This window comes from Chanos chanos, chromosome 6 (assembly GCF_902362185.1).
Source record: "Chanos chanos chromosome 6, fChaCha1.1, whole genome shotgun sequence".
NCBI lineage: Eukaryota > Metazoa > Chordata > Actinopteri > Gonorynchiformes > Chanidae > Chanos > Chanos chanos.
In genome coordinates this window covers 10,714,066-10,733,651 of record NC_044500.1, presented here as the reverse complement: position 1 = coordinate 10,733,651, position 19,586 = coordinate 10,714,066, and the positions used below count along the sequence as shown (strand labels likewise).

Genomic DNA, 19,586 nt, shown 5'->3' with positions numbered 1-19,586 from the left:
CCTTAGTGTTAATATTAGAAAATACTATGTTTGAGAGCAGAGCTTTCACAAGGTTCCATCCCACAGCGAAAAGGTTATTTTTCAACCTCTCCTCTAGGCTCCACTCTAGGTGTTTTTCTGTGGCCTTCCAGTCGAAGGCACCCCCATGAAACAGTGGCATACAGCAAGTTTCCCTTTGTTCAGCATTCAGGTCTCTCCTCTAAAATATCCCATCAGTCTTTGTTGCCTCAGTGCAAGAGGGAGGTAAATGGCTAGTGAATGCTCCCCACCGGAGATGCAGTACACAATGGAGACTGAAGACTCTGAGTCAGAGGCTGTTATATCAGCCTGACTCTGCATGGAAGCAAAACAACAGTTTATTGGATCAGAACAAATATTATCAGTTTGTAGTCTATGCCAGAAGGAAATAAATAACAACAACCAGTTCTAGCTGATATCACTCCCTAACTGTAGATTTTTTTTTTCCTATAGGGAAATCTGCTATATAAAATGGCAATTAAGAGATGCATTGTAAACAAACCATTCTTATTCTTTATGTTCCACAATACATCTTTGATGTCCTCAGCAATAAGGGGGGAAATAATGGAATGCAAAAAAAAGAGAAGGAAACAGACTCAGGAATATGACAAACAGCGCCCTTTGTTTCTATTGAACTTGTCTCTCTGTATGCTGTCCATGTCGTACGTTAGCTACATTTAATGCTCAGCTAAACCGCCAGGCGCTAAGCTGTGCAGTACATCATTAAGCCTAGCTCTGGAGGTGGAATGCTAAGCAGACGTTTGGATATTTAGATATACAAGAGTGGGCTTCGCTCTCCAGCATGATTGATTGCGTTGACATTTTCAAGCCACTCTCTGAATGACAGAGGTCCTTTCATTGTCCTTAAACACATTCTTATTTAAAATAGCTTTGTCAGGTGCCAATAGTCAAAATAAAAGACCGGGCACAGATGCATTCTCCATTGTTGCAGCAATGATTTTACTGTCCATGACAAATATATTAGGTGTGGTTGGGGAAAAATCACTCTAAAGTCGATTTTATTTTTGGTCAAGGTTCATTCTCTTCATCGTACAATTTGAAACCAATGCTACCTCTGAAAACTATCTAAATACACAATTTTATGATTATGAAAAGGGTTAGGTACTTTGAACAACGTGTACTACAATCATCTGTGGAGCCAAGAATGTCACTCCACTTCAGTTGAGAGATTGATCAAAGTTTTATCAGTCCTTTTCCTCAGTAAAGAGCTCTAAATTATTCTCTTCGGATTGTTGTCTGCACCTCTACAGCATTAATCATAATTTGTCCAGTGTCTGAAACTAATCAAGTACTTCCTGTAACAACTGCAAGTGTAGTTCATCTCAAAGAGGAAATCACTTGACCTGTGCCTTGATTTCTAATGAACTGCGTATTTTTCTGTCGCAATCAGAGCACTGCTGTCTCAGTAATTGATATAAGAATATTACAGACAACGTGTCAGCGATTGAATGTAGTTATGTGGTGAATCGTCTGTTCCATGTTTGTCGCTTGTTTCTCCACAGACGTGAACAGCTGGCTGGTGACTTTTGGCTTCCAGCTGTACAATGTCATCCCAGGCTACCACAAACCTGTCACTGATGCCATGGAGCCATCTTATGAGCTCATCCACACACAGATGAAAACTCAAGAGTGGGACAGCACCAAGGTAGCCCATCCAAACACAACAGATCTATCTATCTATCTATCTATCTGCCTGTCTGTCCATATGCATGTCTGTCTGTCTGTCTGTCTATCTGTCTGTCTACCTGTCTGCCTGCCTATCTATCTTTCTGTCCGTCAGCCCTCTTTGTCTGTCTATTTGTCCACCATAAAAAGACAGGCACCTGCCCTCCACATCCAACTTTACTTCCAAAAACTCAATCCTTCATTTTGTTGACTCCCAGCAGCAATCAACCCTAATCCCAGGCGAATGAGTCTGGCCTCTGCACCTACTCTTCAGGCTGAGGGAATGAGGTCAAACTAAAGAGCTCTTGTAATAGCCATGCCATTAGGGAAATTCACTTCAAATTTCCCTCACCACTGCCCATTGATTTCAGCTCAGTTTTTCACTTCTCTCCCGCAGTCTGGGCATGGAGACATGCTCTGATTCCCATGCTTATCTAGCCTTTAAGTCGCCTTTAAGTCACCTGAATAATTGAAAGGCCGGTTGTTGTCTTCTTGGGTTGTGTTACTGACTGAGAGTGCCACATATCAGGACTGCAGCATGCTATTTTACGCCTAAAGACACTCACTTTCTTAGTTGAATACTATACGCTTTCATGGCTTCGTGACCAGTAATGAAAAAAGGTCAAATTGTGGAGCAAGCCTAAAAGCATTATTGAGTGTGATCCGTAATGGTTGTGCTGAGGCCTAAATACTTGTGTTAGTCAGGGAATTTTCTGAATTCATCATAAAGTTTAAGCAGCTCAGCCATGAGCCATCAGTAGGCTATACCCTACATAGTAAATGGATGTACCATAATGGTGAGGCGTTTGAACCTTTGAGGCTGTAGCCCACTGAGACGTGTGAGGTATGAGATTTTAAATGTGATGTGATGGAACTGTTTGAAGCTGTCAGTTTGTTGAGTTTCATAAGAGTTTCACACATTCAGAGAGAATGGAACAGTGAGGGAGTATCCAAAAGGGGTTTTGAAGTCTTGGATAACCCAGTTCCCCCCCCCCCCCCCCCCCCCCCCCCCCCCTTTTCTGGAGCCACCAGAGAGAAATTGTTTTATGCCATACAACATTTGTTGAATGGCTCCTTCTTCAGAGTTTGTTGGCATTACATGATCTTTTGAAGGCCAAAGAGAGTGAAGAATTCGTAAGTCACCACCCCTCCCCTCCTCTCCCCCCAGTCGGCCCACGACTGCTTTAGTTGTACCAGTTGTTGAGCCTGTTAAAACACTTCTGGCCTAATGAATTCCCCTTTTGGGAAACAATCATTATAATTTAATCATAAGCACACAGTCTTTTTAACAGAGTCTGCCCCAGCATACGCAGCTGTGTAATTTGCAAACGTGCACTGTTAAAAGTCTCAATTATAAGTCCTTTAAGGATGTCGAATTTGTCTGGGGAGAGAAAGTACAGTGCGTACAAGCGTTTGAGCACCCATCTATCTGTAGATGTTCTTCAAGAGCTCCTGCCCCTCCCTGTTCTCAGACTCCCCCCCATTTCCTGTGGTCAAATAATAGATGAAGCTGTTTATTTGAATAAGGGAGAATATGCTAATACCACAGTGGGAAAGGTAGGCATGACAAACATGACCACATGCTAGGATTTGTTATGAATTGAAATTGAAAGTAATGTAATCAGAACCCAGCTCGGTGATCACCAGTGCTTGTCTGAAGCCAGTGCCGGTCAGGACCAAAAATCATCTGGGACATTCAAGTAAGACAGTCTCGCCTGGGTCCGATCTGGCTCTCCAGGGAGTACCTCCTCCCTGTGTCCTGCAGGTTGCCTCTCCAAAGGGAGTCTCAGAAGTCACTCCAGTGCTTCTTCCAAGACCCCACCAAAGACAGACTAAGTCTAAATCAGTTCAGAGACTCTTTCTAGGTATTTCCATATCAAATGCTACTCTCTTTTCAACCAGAAAAAAAAAATTCTAGATTCAACTTTTACATACAATCCCAGACTATTTGACAGTCCCTGCAGCTTTCTGTAAGGAGAGAGGTAGAAGAACCGGTTTCAGTTCCCAAACACTGTGAAGACGTAGCTTTTGAGTCAGCCATAAATCATTCTCTTCCAACCCCTCAGACAACCATTATTTTCTCCTTTTTTTTCCTCTTTTTTTTTCTTTTTTTTTTTTTGAGGAAGTAAACGACTCTAATTGCTGACCAAATTGCTTTTTGGCAATATAATTATGGGGTCATTTATGGGCTTTTAAAGCAGCAGCATTAAAAAAAATCCTCTAATGGTCTTTCTGTAGCGCTGAGAGCCTGGAGTTCCATGTCTACTCCACAATGCCAGTGTTTCCTCCAGAGTATCTGTAAAATGTAGCATCTGGAAGTGGAGTGAGTTGTGGATAGCTCCTCATTATCTGCTACTGTGTAGCATGAGCTCCTCCAAATGCAATAGCCAGTGTTTCACAGCTAACGCTATAGCACACGGAGAGAAAGATCAGCTCAGGGCTGTGTTAGTACTATATTGGTCTTCGCTCTAAATAGCCGACCTCACATAATTAAATTGAAGGTTCTTTGAGGCATGAGTTCGCCTGCCCTTAAACTGTAATGTGATGGATGCTGTGTGCTGGAAATTTCCAGAAACTGAGGAGAGGAAGTCAGCATTCGCCTTTAATCTCCTTCCTCTAGTGCTATTTAGACTCCCTTAAGGAGCTGTACAAGTGAAAAATGGTGTGAACAAACAGACAGATGAGCCCCCTGGTGTCCCCACGTTGATCCTGACTTTGAACGGTGTCATGAGTTGATTGCACAGTCAGCCCATCTGGACTATGCTGTTTGAATGATGAATCATTTGAAGGTGGTAGTCACAGAGCCAGGTTTCACCGCAGAGCCTTAATACTGAGACCTCCCTCTCCGCACCGCTTATACCCCCTGGGAGTTTTGACCGGGGTCAGAGAATTTGTGCGGTAAACACACATGTGGTGGCGTGGTGTGAATTGTCCCTCGGGCGACACATCCCCCCTGGTTTGGCCTAACAGATGCACCCTCCAAGGCCCACCCACCTCCCCGTGCCAGGAGATGGACGAGGCAAGGCAGAGTGACACACACAGGAGGGAGGCAGAAGCCAGCAGGGCCACCCACTCCACACCTCGTCCCCCAGGCGTGTGCCAGGGTGCAGGGTTAGCAGAGAAAGAGACATAATTAGCAGCTGTCAGCAGGACATTGGGCTCCTGTGACAGAAATCCAGTAGGGCACTTTTTCTCCCTCTCCTCTCTCTCTCTCTCTCTCTCTCTCTCTCTCTCTCTCTTTGTCTCTCTGTTTCCCTGTCCACCCTTATGAGCACTGTGGATGCTCTGTGTGATCTCATCCAGGTCATTGTCTGCCTGTGTTCACTCAGCTTGTACCTCACATTGCTCTGTGAGTTTTTTAAGGCAGCTTTCTCTGAGGGAGAATTTCTTGTCAAGTGATATTAAAGGAGAGGGTTACTTACGACCCCGTAGGAGGTCGGGTCCACACGCTCTCTGGATTGCTTCTGGACGAGCACATATTTCACAGAGCTGTCACTCATTGATTTTTTTTTTTTCTCTTCAAAAACAAAATTACATTTTGAGCAATGATGATAGTTTTCCTATTAAAAAAAAAAAGAAGCACAGAGATTAAATTATTGATGAAAACATAGAGTACTCTAATCATGTTGAACAATGAAACCATTTTATTTTTGCGTACATTTTTTTCTTTTTTTTTCTTTTTTTCCATTTTGGCTTTCATATGTAGTTCATATGGAACTATTTAAGGCCATCTGAGGACAGCTCCACACACGGGTCTCAAAGCAGGTTATACTTTGGGGCAGTGGTTACTAAATTAGAAAAACATGTAAGAACTTTAAACCGCTTCCAACAAATAAGGCAGAAGAGAATAAAGTTGCAGCGATTCAACTTCGGAAGCATTTGAGGAACCTGTGAAAAATGTGGCAGTCTTGATCCACATGCAGTCACACACCTTAACATGAAATAGAATGGCTTATATGGCATAGTCAGAGGAGTGAAATGTGAAATGTTTGAAGTGTTAATGAAGCAGCATGATTCTCATTTTGGAGAAGAGTGGAGCAGCTGAATATGGGAGAAAAGAGGCAGTTTCCTGCTGAGACTCCCCATCCAGCACAAGCTATCAGGAAATGATACTAACTCCCAAGAAATAAGCTGCCATGGAGACGGGAGGTGCTGAGAAGGCTCCTACCACTTCTGATGGTTTGGCAAAATTTGTGTGAAAATGATATTCAGATATTTTTGGTTCGAGCTATATGGTCTTGAGCCTGAGTTTTAGCTTCTTATTGCACCTTTAACGGTTCAAACTATCTCCTCTGTCTCCCATTTAATCGAATTTTCTCAGGAAAGCATTGCATCGTAACGTAAAAGATGTTAGTGTTAAAGATAATGTTGAAGATAAGAAAGAATGTTGTGGTTTTTAAGTAATTATTGCTACTTTTGTTTTGCCCTTTTTTCTGTTTGCAGTCTGTACTTGGGGTGCAGTGTGAGGTCCAGAGGCAACTCAAGTCATTTGTTCGGTTGGAACGGTTCGGTCAAATCTACAGGTCCAGCGGCGCTGGTTGTCCCCAGTCCCCTGTCCGCACATTCTTTGCCTCGGGTGGCTCCATGTTTGGCAAGGGCGTGAAGCTTGCTATCCGAGAGGGGCGTGTCAGTGCTGACATCATCAGCGTGGCCAATGAGGACGGCCGGAGGTTGGCGGCGGTACTGGACCAGGCTCTTTACTTGGAGGACCTGCACTTCACAATCGTCGGGGTGGACACCCACTACTTCGTTAAGCTCGGATCAGTGGAGGGAGACCTCTCTCTGCTGGGCATGACGGTCGGTCGTCGCACCCTGGAGACGGGTGTGAACGTGACGGTGTCACAAGTCAACGCCGTGCTGGGCGGCAGGACTCGCCGCATCACGGACATCGAACTGCAGCACGGCGCCCTGAGCCTGAACGTGCGCTACGGCAGCAGCGTGGACGAGGAGAAGGCCCGCGTCCTGGAGCTGGCGCGGCAGCGGGCAGTGGCTGCCGCCTGGGCACGCGAACGCTACAGACTGCGACAGGGCGAGGAGGGCTCGCGGACCTGGACGGACAGCGAGCGGCAGCAGCTGCTGAACTCGGGCCGCGTCCCGGGTTACGACGGATATTACGTGGTGTCGGTGGACCAGTATCCCGAGCTTTCGGACAGCGTCCACAACATCCACTTCATGAGACAGAGCGAGATGGGCCGCAGGTGACATGAACAAGTGGCTCTTCGGCGCCAGGCTCGTACCGCGTCCAGGACTTCTTGCCAAAGACAGTTGCGTATGTGACCACTTCGTTTTTTGTTTTTGTTTATTTTTCTTTTGGACTGTGTCAAGACTTTTCTTTTTTTTTTTTTTTAAATATATGAAGAATTACATGGTTACAAGCAGCTGCAGCAGAATGCCCTATTTTCTTTTTTTTTTTTTTTGTAATTCTTTAACAGCCTTCTTCCCTTCAAGTATGGCTGCTAGAGGATTGCATATGGCGTTACTGGTGGCTTATTCGTTTTTCTTTTCTTTCTTTCTTTCTTTCTTTTTTTTTCACCTCCTTGTCTGTGAACCCGCTCAAAGGAACGCAAGAGGAGTGATGGTACTGCTTTATGTTCACTGGCTCAGCCCTGCTGCCAGAGAAGCAGACTGCTATTCAGGAGCTCACTCAGCTCTGCCTTTTCCCTCGCCTCAGCCAAGGAGAGACCTCTTTTAATCGCATCTTTTTTTTTATACTTGAAAAAAAACCCACTGGCTGCGTCATATACAAAACAAGGACATTGGTGTCTGCTATCCACTGCTCCCAGTTCAGGCTCCTCACTGAACTTGTCTAATTCTCAACTTTGTTGTGCTGTCTTGTATTATCAATGGACTGGAAGACTGCCTTTTTAGTTTACAGCAATGATTCTTTTTTTTTTTTTTAATTTTATTTTTTTATTTTTACTACTTGCGACGATGGCTTAATTATTTAGAAAGGGAAAGGACAGAGATGGGGCGTGGACTATTAATGTCTTAACGGTTTTTAATCGAAGATGTTCATTTTCATTTGACTTAACTTTTCTTCAGACATGAAAGAAAATAATAGAAAAAAAATAGTTTCCCATCATCTTTAAGATAATTCTGAAAAATAAGAGCCAACACTGTCAAAAAAAAAAAGAAAAAAATGACGGAACCATGATTTCTGTATTGAAAGGGTATTTTACTAAAATAGTTTGAAATCTCTGATGTTCCTTTATAAATAGTTACGTATATAAATTAACAGTATAATAAGAAATGTGAATACAAAAATGTGAACTATTGTCCCCTTTACTGATAATTGTTGTACTTGAACAATACCTAGTGTTTCAAAACATTGAATAAAGTATGAGGATGTCTGGAGAGGCGATTTAGTTAAACAAATTTGTTGAGTCTTATTTTAGAGAAAAAAAAAAATTTAAAATACATTTTCATATTTTAAACTATTCCTCAATGACAGTATTTATTTTAGTAATGTGCTTGCTAAAGCAATATTTTTCTTCACGTTTTCCATACGGATTAATTGGATGCTTTAAGCAGGAAAAAAGGAAAGAAAGAAAGAAAGATATGAATGCTTAAAAAAGGAGCACATTACTAAAACATGCCCAGAGACTTAAACATTCACGTTCTTAACATGTTGACTACTGGGGTTTAACATGGAGTACAGTGCTACATATGAGTTAAAAAACCCATGAAGAGCCCTTACCCTGAAGACTGCTCCAGGGTCAGTGTCTAAAGTGCTCAGAATGTGAGAGGCTATGCTCCACCAGTTCCATCAATGCCCCCAGTTGTCCCATGAACCTGCAGGTGTGTAGGTTCCAGATTCATACATGCTCAAACCTAGCAACAAGCCTTCTGGTCACAACTGGATGTACAAGCACAAAAGACACAGAGCACAAGTTCTCTTTGGTTTAATAATATTAGAAATGAAAGCGTCTGAATGGTGTTAATAGGTTGAACACAGTGTCGTGTTTGACACTCCTCCTACCAGTGATCTGTTTCACACACGTGTCCCTGACTGACTCTGTAATCTCTCTCATGAAGAAATAGGGACAGGAAGAAAAAAAAAAAAAGACAAATAGGCTGCATAATCAAGTGTCTCAATTTGTGTAATATCAGCAAGCTTTTTTTTTTTTTTTTTTTCTTTTCTATCGCTGTTGTTGAATAGAGTGGCATCATGTGTCAGACAATTCCGCTGTATTTAAAAGAACATACTTTGAATGAAGGAAAAATTGCATTGTGGTAAAATTGCACTATGAACTGTGTTGTAAGGCTGTATGTTTTTTTTTTTTGTTTGTTTGGGGGTTTTTTTTCTAAAAGTTTTGGACTCATTTGGATTTTGTTTGTTCTCAACACTGTGTTTCTAACGCTTCTCTTTGAAAATGTACATAAGACAACAACAAACAAGCTGTACATAAAATGCCGATGTAGATACCTTTTAGAGCTACAGCAGTAAACCTGTGTAGTCTTTAGGTAAAGGGAAAAAAAAATAAAGAATATTTTGTGTTTACATTTATGTAACGCAATGATGATTCTGACAAATTACTCTTGAGCTTTCGCATCTACGAATGGTTACCTTGGCAACACCAACCCCTACCTGTTTTCATATACTAGTATGCTAACCCATACTGTGATGTAAATTAAATGAAACGGGCAAATCAATAACCACATTGTTCTAAAAACGTCACTTTAGATCCCTTATTACCAAGTCATTTCATAACATTATGCTGCCTTTTTATGGGCAGGACAGAACCTTGGTCTCATTTTGGAGTTGTGTACACATTTAGGACCACCACTTTATTAGACGCCCAGAACCCAACAGTGACATGGGGTGACTGTAGCATTTATACTCACCACAGGCAGAGCAGGCTTCTACAGTGGGGAGTGAAGGGCTTGTTTACCATGTCTTTGTGTGTGTGTATGTGTGTGTGTGTGTGTGTGTGTGTGTGTGTGTGTGTTTGTCCTGATAGCATTGATCTGAGGTTCAGAGACACGGCCTCTCTGCATGATGGAGAAACCTCTCAGTGAGCAAACATACCCTTTTATTTACTGTGGTGGGCATGCAGAGTTTGTACTCGTCACTGCTGCTTCTCTGTGAAAGATCTCCTGTTTGAGGTTGAAGGACTCCTCAAGGCTAAGTTCACAGTGTAATGTGTGTGTATATTTGTGTGTGTGTGTCTGTGTCTGTGTCTGTGTGAACAAGTCTGTATGAATGTGGATATATTTTCACAGTTGACATTAAATACTCCCACGGCCCAGAGAAGTTCTGCTCTCTCATGACACTAAAGCAGTTAATAGCATGCAGGTGTTCCGAATGACCCGTTTCTGTTCTCTCTTGTGACCCAGCAAACTTCAATGCAGGACATTATAAACACGGAGCATAACTTATTACATGTTTTTGTACGCATTTTTTTTTTTTTTCATAGCGCAACATATTAGACTATTTTCCTTATCATCAAGTGCCTTTGATGTTGAACTTGACATTAAATGAATTTGACATTTGATTGCTTACTGGGTAATGAAGTATTTACTAAAAGCATGTCTTGCTTTGATAATTGAAATATTCATTTAGAGAAGTGTGTTTTGAAGGTGTTTGGAAAGTTGTTTTCGGGTTAACAAGAAAAGAAAGTTGTGTTCAACGTGATTGCTAGCTACAATAACACAGCTTTGACAGATGTTCATTGTGAAAATGCCTTTCTTGTTTTTGACACACACAACGTGCTAAATTCAGCTCTGCTAAAGGATAAAAACCCAATGTTGTATATATAAAAAAAAAAAAACCCAGAACAAACTGTATAATAGCGTACGTGCAATCGTGTGCTAAAAGTTGTTAGAAACACAGGTAAAAGTTGAAACCCTATCCTGGGTATAAAGACTGTCAAGTATGGGCTGAAACAGCTATGGTTAAGGATATTTCTAATGACAGCCATGAGATCCAAAAGGCCTAACCCTTCTGTGCCTTTGACTTATACCTAAAACCCCTAACACAAAGAGATTTCCTCCATCTACATAATCTTACATGTGTCTCAAAGCCATACCTGCTGTTCCCTCAACAGACATTTTAAAAAGAAGAAGAAAAAAAAAAGAAACCTTACAGTTCCCCTCATCTCTTTGTGGAGATGAAGGACAGCTTTAGATTGCCCAGTCTCTGCATCTGTTTCCACTCGATCGTAATTTGAGCACTAAGAGCACCGTGTAGGCAAAACACTGACAAAAATGGGTGCTATTAAAATCAGTGAGGGCCAAAGCCTGCTGAGTCTAATGTTCTACCCAGTCATTCATTTTACTGGGAGGCAGCCAGTGTTACGTGGGTATAGAAAACAGTTATTTTAATCAGACACCTGCTTTGGCCCTTCTTAAACTGACACATCAATTCATCATAACTCACCTTGATTGGACTTGATGTAAAAATAATGCCTTAAAACAGCAGCAAGGAGCACTTGGAATGAGCAAAAAAAAAAAAAGAATGTTTTCCACTATTTCTTTAACAATGTTATTTTCAGTGTTACTGACCTTGTTTCTTGATTAGCAGGTATGTAGTATTTGCCCACATAGGCCTTGATTCTTCAGTTATTGTGTGTGTGTTTAAAGAAGGGGGACATAAGTTTGGGGGCGGGGGAGGGGGGTAGGTGAGGACAAGCGCTCATAGTGTGCCTCCTTGCTATTTTCTAAAGGTCAAAATGAGGTCAAATGATTTTCCGGTATAAGGAAACAGGTCTGATTCCTTGCACACGACAGAGAGTGCTGTGTCGCATGCAGGGGTTTTCATTTGACGCACTGGCCCATAAGGAAAGATGAAATCTCATTTTCATTTGCACGCTATATAGGATATCTTCCAAGTGAATGTAAAAGTATTGTAAATACTTGCAGATTGCAAAGGCTAGGTCTATGTATTAATCATATGATTAATTTCAGTCGAAAAATGACTATTTGATAGGTGGTCTGTATTTCCAATTTATTCTATTTCCAGTTATTTCCGGCCGTTATGGATGAGAATATTATAGCCCTGAGAAACTTGTGAAACATCTGCTCACTATGTAACTAATCCACAGTGTTTACCCAAGAAACCGCAACTGTTAGCTATTAATCTCACATCAGCACCAAACACTGACAGAAAGTAGATAAAATATTCTTTAACATTCACTGGTCACAGAAGTGAGAATGCAAACAGTAAGCGAGAACAGATTGTTCGCAAAACGCGCAAAAAGAATGGTGTGTGTGTGTGTGTGTGTGAGAAATGCCTAAATGACATATGGCTTACCTAGGTGGACAGGCGGTCTGGACGGACAAGTGTCGTGAGACACCGCTTGCAGTCGCGACTTGTTTCCCTCACATTCCTTGTGACAGGTGCGAACAAAGCGAAGGACCCAAAGAAATGTCACTGTGGCGTTCTGGAAGTCCGGCAGACAGCCCGCGCATTCACCAATGAGGCGGCTTTCACACATTATGCAAATTATATTGACAGCATATCTAATGCTTTTATTAGGCTAATTATCCCTAAGGTCAAATCTGTTCTCTGGCACCGCGGCGCCGCGGCTCAGCTGGCAAAAACAGAAAAGCGGCATACTGACCCACCGCGGTCGTGTAGAAAAGGGGGAGCGTTTTTACGCCCTAGAGACAGTATCAGATCATGAATAGCACCTCTCTGCTTCGTCGAGCCCCACTGATTGCTTCTTTGATGACTGTATTTAATATGAACAATCTTTTTTTATCCACGTTAACTAAGGCTGTTTGTCCCTACTGGAAGACTAAACAAGCATCAAAACAAACTAGATTCTCAAGGTTCTTTTAAAGTAGGATCTCGAAAGTAAGGAAATGGTTGATGTATAATGCTTGTATATGGTCAAAGTATTACTGACATACTTTTTTCTAGACCAAGTACTGTTCATACGCATCTTATCGAGTATTATTTCCCTATTTGACCATTTCTTTTTACTCATACAAAAGCATCTTTTCTGTCCATTTTCTTACACTGAAGGCTATGGCCTACAGCTCTATTAAGTGCTGGACAAGCCTGAGCTCAATGGCTCTACTGAGGCTGCAACTCACTGAATGACGTGAATATGGAATTATAGTCAGAAAGTAGCTTGGAAAATTAGTCAGGCATTTGTAATAGTTTGAAAAGGTTTCTCAAGGGGCTACTTGGCCCTCTTTTCATTTGTGGAGATTTCATTGTGAAACGGCATGAGTGAATGCCATTTGCCTATGGTTGGGGAAATTGCACTACGGTGTTCTTTTTTTTTTTCCCCCCGCATAGCAAAAGGTATTTAGAGGAAACTGGGGATGCAACTTCTCCCCTGGCTTGATCTGTGGTGAAGAAAGTGGATTGTGTGCAGACTTGCCATTCACTGCAGGCCCAGGAGGCAATGAACAACCAATAAAGGTCACATTTGTCCTCTGTAGAGATGTTCTGTTGTCATGGTTAAAACAAGTCACATGCATATTTCATAAGCTTGGGATGCAGAGGAGCTCTTTGGCAGCTGGCCAAATTGAAAATATATAACATATAACAAAGTATTTTCTACATGAATTAATATCCCCATTAATTATTTTTGACTTTTCCTTACAGCGATGTGGGTTTTTTTTTTCCATCTTAGGTTTTCGTAATGCGTCTTCTTAATCTGAGCAGAAGAACACATTACATCAAAGTTGGGGATTATATGTGGCATATTTCAACATGTTTTACGTTTATGACCAGGCAGCCTTGTCATGGGGCCTAAAGCAGCATAAAAGCAAAGAGGCCAGTATCGTTAAAGTTCACTGCATCAGCTGAATTAAAGCATGACACCATTAATGCAATTAGCATTTTCATTTTTGGAGCAAAACTGCGCCTATCCATTTCCATGAGAGGCAGTTCTGTGTGACTGAAGACGTGTTATATATCCAGACGAATCTTTTTCCATTATTGCTGAATGATACTTACAGGAACCTTTTCAAGGAAGCGAGTCAAAGCCAAAAGAATTATCGCAACGCAACAAAAAATATTATGCAAATATATATATATAATATATATATTTAGATATGCAAACAGGACTGCTAAAGCGTTTCAGTGTTCACTCCAGTAGGAGAAAGCTTTTTGGCTTTTTGAGATGTAGCTCCAGACTGGGAAATAGACCTGGACTGCAGAGCCAGATCGACTTAAGACTTGGCCAGGCTGATGGGATGTCACTAGACTGAGAATGATGCTTTCAGACAACAAGTAAAAAAAGACCTGTTCACTCAGCTCATGTAATGTTGGCTTTTACTGAGAACTGAGCACCCCAGCAGTGACAGGCCATTGGTCATTTAAAGAGGTTAGCCTCACTGAACATTAGCAAAAGTCAACTTCCATCAAATATGGTGTTAACTTAGAGGTACAGTGAGTTCAGTGAAGACAAAACACCTTGATTTACCAAAAAATGCTCCTGCTAAGCTCCCAGCATGCCTCTCTGACTGTTCTCTTTGTTTTATTCAGCCACAGCGATGCTTGAATGTTAAGAGTCATCCTCAGAACAGAAGAGAGAGAGGTCACAAATGCGCGTGGGTGTGCACACAGAAAGGTTGATTGTTATTCAAGCGTACAGCTAAGGCATTAGTGTTGGTGATTACACAGCACGGAAAAGATTTAAGGTGAAACTTAGCATTGTAACAGTTCCTATGACTACCATATACATAATGCATTGCTATCAGACGTTATCAAGCTTTTATAATATCTTATCACGATGCATAAATACATCGTAATATTTTACTAAGCAGTTCATGAATAGTCATGCTACCTCATAATTATTGAGGCCTACAAGGGACATTATAAAATAATCTCAGTATTAAAATGGTTAATGCACTGTGTATGCTTAGTTCATTACAACAAAGATAATCACATAGATATGAAACTGAAAATCAGGATATAATAATGAATTATGTGAGGTTCTAGCCCAATAACATTTTAGCACCCGTTATCTATTAAAACACATGGATCCCTGTGTATCTTTTTCATGACTTTTATATTGCACAAAGCATAGACAATGCATAATCCTTTATACAGGTTCTGCTATAATGCCTTATTTGCTTATTTATTACGCAACATGACTGTTAATGGATTCAAATGTCAAATGTTAGACTGTGTTATACAGGCATGTTATGCATATGACATTTATAGGAACAGCACAAAGTAATAATTCAATTCTGCGTGACTAGCATCGGCAACTTCAAGAATTTTGGTCCAGGGAGCAAACGAAATGTGAAAACGTCTTGTCAGTGCATATGACTTTTCTGTAATATGTTTTTATGACCACAGAAGGACACGCAAGTTTCATCACACTCTGATCATGTTTATTATAAAAGAGATAAATTGAGCTCTCTCACTGATTGTAATGAGTCCATGATGCAGTTTTACAACAGTCCAGGGCTTGGTTTACATGTCTCTCTTGGCGACATATGTGCACAGAGGGTTGTTCTGAAAATAAGCCCTTGTGGAGACCCATAGCACTGTAATTTATTGTAAGGCTAATTAGTGAGGAGTGGGTCTTGTCTTGATAAACGGAGGTAATTAGTTGTGAATTTGCATGTGGATGTCCACTGAGATAGCAGTTGGTAAACATTTATTAGTAATTGTTTTCCATTCTCATTGTACAAGCATACGTAACTTTAAGACAGCAGTCTTTCAGCGTAAGACTATTGTGATACAACCACACAACTGCGAATGGGAGCCAGGTACTGTACTCAAGACACTGAATTTTTAATTACCGGTGTGTATATTTTTTCACATTAGAATGACTGTGCTTTAGCTTGCCTTTCGGGCTTCAACTGACAATTTTTGATATTGGTATGGTCTGAGATGCTCTGGGAATATAGATGTCAATAGAATGGAAACCTAACCCTCCAATACCAAGCCTGACCCCTAAAACCACACTAAAAGAACCTGTTTGGCTGAAAGCTAGTGTTGGAGGGATGTAGAGAGATCAAGAGCTGAGAATTAAAAGTCCTGACCTGCCTTTTTTGGTGGGGCGGGGGTGGAATGGCCTGTAGCATCTCCTTGAGGGCAGAAGAAGACAGCTATGTTAGACAAGGTGAGAGGTTTCAAAAGTAGTCTTCTTTGCCCTTTTGGGTGCCTTGCAGAATGTAGAGACAATCGGCTGAGGACAGGGCAGTGCCTGTGATCTTGGATCCTCTACTGATAGTGCACTATAGCTTTTTGTATGTGCACCTGTCCCAGTTACCATTACCAAACTGTACCTGATGAAGAGAGCATACTCTTAGTGGTGGCTGTGGTGAACTGAGCTGTTTTTATCTTGTATTGCTTTATCTTCAGCCGCCAGCAGACGTATAAGCATTACCCCATTAAACAGTATTCCATTTCAGGATGTTACCAACATATGTGCCAAGTCATTTGAAGGCATCGGTTATGGAGAAGGGTTCTATGTTGACATGGATAGGGATTTGGGGTCTGTCTCTGAAGTTCGCTGCTTTTGAATGGGTCACGTTGGCAGTCTCATTTTTGGAAAGACATAGTTGGAAGCCACTGTGTGGACCAAACCTTCCAGCGATTGGTTTTCATTATTGTTCGAGATGAGTCCTACTACCCTGGCGCTTCTTGTGTATTTGAAGATGCTGGTCCTATGCAATTGTGATTGTCCTGTTCAATGATGTTAAGTGATATATGAACCACATGTCAATGAGGTACACCCACACTGAGGGTTAAAGGAGATATGTTCACTGAAGTCATTACTGTCAAGTAACATTGTTACGTGGTTAAATCAAAAAGCCTGATTGTGTATGAACAAAGCTCCTTAGGAATACATTTGGAAAAAAGGTAAATGTAACCATTAATCCTCTTTGGCCATAACACTGCTGATAATGTTATAATAATTGCCCTTCTTAAGGTAATTCAATCAATTTCTAGGTTTATGTTTCAAGTAGCCCTTGTTTTCAAGTGCTCCTTAAGCAAGTCAGATGCCATAATCTGAGGATCATATGAATAATGAGAGCTAAGAAATCATTACTCTAAACAGTACTGGAAAGACATTCTATTATTCTCGAATGTTTGGAATTTTGTTTTTTTAGGGCACACACACACACACTACTGTTATTTAAAAAACACATTTTCATTGTGTATTTTATACTTTTTTAATACTTAAAAATATTTTGAGTACAATTCACTATGTGGAAAAGTCCTATGAGTTTAAAACGCTTCTTCATAGTATGGATTGGATTAGATTGTATCTTTATGCTGAGAGAATCAAGCACATTGCTAAAGATCTAGTACTATGCACGGGCTACTTATATTGAGCAGTTCATCTGTTCAGTTCTCTGTCACATTTGAACCGTAAAGATGAGACAGATAATCCTCGCTAAAGGTTTTACTCAGAAGACTCTCTCGTAAAAAATGATTCTTGAAGACTGTGTGCTTTAAAAGGAAATAGTCAGTCGGAGCTGATTGTGGCTTTCTCTAATGATGAAAAGCTCGTTCGGAAAAAAAAAAAAAAAAAAGGAGGAGGAATGAGACACTGTAGCGAGGAATCAGCAGAGTCAACGAATCGAAGCCCAGCGTCCTCTTATCAGGCCTCCACAAACAAAGGGGGGAATTGATATCTGGGAACTGAGGTGCAGCTGCGGAGATATTGCCCCGCTCTAGAAGGATTTGTCTAGCTAAGCTCATGAAACATTAAGCAATGACAATTCCAGTAGATCAATAGTGAGAACAAACCCAGTTAAGTCTCTCTCTCTCTCTCTCTCTCTTTTTTCTTTTTGCCCACTCTTCTCATGCGGTGGCTCGTGCATCATGAGGTGTTTGCATTTACGATGGATTAACATTTGTGGCGAATGATCCCTTTGATCTATGTTCCTCTTTTGTTCATGCCCATATTGAAATGTCCACCATGCTGCACATCATTATCTGCTTTAAGCATGTGTGGGCTATTAAGGTCAGTTGTCAATTAAATATTATGGAATAGAATAGAATTGATTCTCTCATCTAAAGGCTTACTTGGTCTTTGTTCCACACCAAGAACCAATACATTACATTTATCTTGCATTAAAGCATTATGTACAGATATCTACATGTGAGGAAAACTTTAAAAGTAATCTGTCGTATGTGTCTTGAGGCTGTTGCAGGAGACATTAATTGAGTCCTGTGCAGAGTGATTCGCTAACATAATTTCATATGTCACATCAAACACTAGGGATTTTAACCCTTCACGCTGGCTCTTCCTCAGTTGTTTTTAAATTGCTTTCATGTACTGGTTATTTATTCTGTGAGTGCCTGTTTAGCATGCTTAATTTATGCAGTGTGCAGTTGCCTCAGATGACCAACATAGCTGCAACCTCTCAACTCCCCTGATCTCCCCTGATTAGTGTGGAATCCTTTCTAGTGATCTGACTCTTAGCGAAACGCTTCAGATGGAGGTAATTTCCTCCACCCTCCATTTCTCGTCCCGTCCCCGTCCCCCTCCCCATCCCCCTTCACCCCACCCCATCGGACCTGTTGAACATGATTGGCTTTGATTTGGGTTATCCGGCACCCAAACTCGTGCCTCACAAATTATAACACAACATTCGGCTCATCGAGGCTAAATGAGGCATGCTACGAAAAATCAATGGGCTTCTACCGACGTGCACAGACGCTCGACTGCGGAGAAACTGATGACAGGAAGGGTCAGCGGAGCTTGTATAGTCATTCGGTGGATGGCGAAAATGCTTGCGTCTTGCACAGGTGGTGCCTAGCCTGGCCCTGCTGAGCACGGTGCTTTTAAAACGAATTCCCTGTTTGTGTTGGCTAATCACATATTGATCGAAGCAAAGTAACAGAGACCGATATGGACATACAGAGCTCCGCCAGGGCTGACAACACTTCCAACTGTAATGCAAAGACCCAAAGGCAATTAGGGAAGTTTCTTACAACACAGTCATTCTGAATATTGATGAGACACTACTCAGACAGAGAGAGAATACCATCCAGATAACAACCGTAAAAAAATCTCATATGAGCTGAAGAGAAATCGTGCTATATGAATCCATTTTCTTTTGGTGAATGGATGCCTGATTTTTTAGGCGTGAAAATCGTAACACCACCTCCTCTCTGTTTTTCTCTAAATGAACAACGGGGATATTCGTCTCAGTAAAGCCTTGAGGCTGAACCACATACAGGCATTTTGCAGCAGAACGCATGTTCACAAGGTTTTGCTGATATTGGCTGTTTTATTTTCTATTGTCCAGCCTTTAGTGAATACAGCAAATTAAAGCAAACAACCTGATTATTGCTGGATATTTGCATATTTGAAAGAAAGAAAAAATAACATTGGCATTGCCTGTGGTGAAACACAGTCTATAGAGACACTGTACATTCATAAATAAAACATTTCGAAAGATGTTCAAATTATAAATAAATAATCATAAATTTGTCCAAGTGGATGAGGTATCCGACTGTGTGGCACCTCTTACAGAGCTATTGCTCCACCTAGTGGCTGGTAGTGGGACACAACACTGCATACCCTTGTTCTGTTTATGGTTGCAATGTTTCTCCAGGATGAGACAGCTATTTTACATGGGGTTTTTTCCCTGTTTTCTTCTCCTTTTTTATTTTTGTCTTGTAAACCTAACGAACGAACAAACTGTCCCCTAACATTAATCATCTGCCTTTTTATAAATGTGTTTCTTGGAAAAATTTTTCCCTATAATTGAATCGGTATATGAATGTGATGATACATAGTGCGTATTCTATAGTTTCTTTTTGAATAGTCAGCAGCAAACTAGACATTAGGAGTAATCCATCAGTTTGTAATTGATGATTATAATTGCTGACAGTGAAGGAGACCATTTCCCTCCAACCGAGGCACTGCTGGGCTGGTCACACTTGCATCAGGCCATTAATTGTGACCTGCATACAGAAGGTAATTAATAATAGTGCCCCGGCTGCT

The 19,586-nt window shown here is 41.2% G+C and overlaps 1 protein-coding gene across 3 annotated transcripts in view; it reads left to right on the top strand.

Moving 5' to 3' along the window:
• tenm4 (teneurin transmembrane protein 4) overlaps positions 1 to 7,006 on the top strand; it is a 113,914-nt gene extending 106,908 nt beyond the window's left edge. For all 3 annotated transcript variants that reach the window (XM_030777394.1, XM_030777396.1, XM_030777397.1), the window contains 2 exons: positions 1,542 to 1,684; positions 6,148 to 7,006. In XM_030777394.1, coding sequence (XP_030633254.1) covers positions 1,542 to 1,684; positions 6,148 to 6,906 — 902 coding nt within the window. In that variant the 3' untranslated portion in view covers positions 6,907 to 7,006. The remainder of the gene's footprint in view (positions 1 to 1,541; positions 1,685 to 6,147) is intronic.
• The last annotated feature ends 12,580 nt before the right edge of the window (positions 7,007 to 19,586 follow it).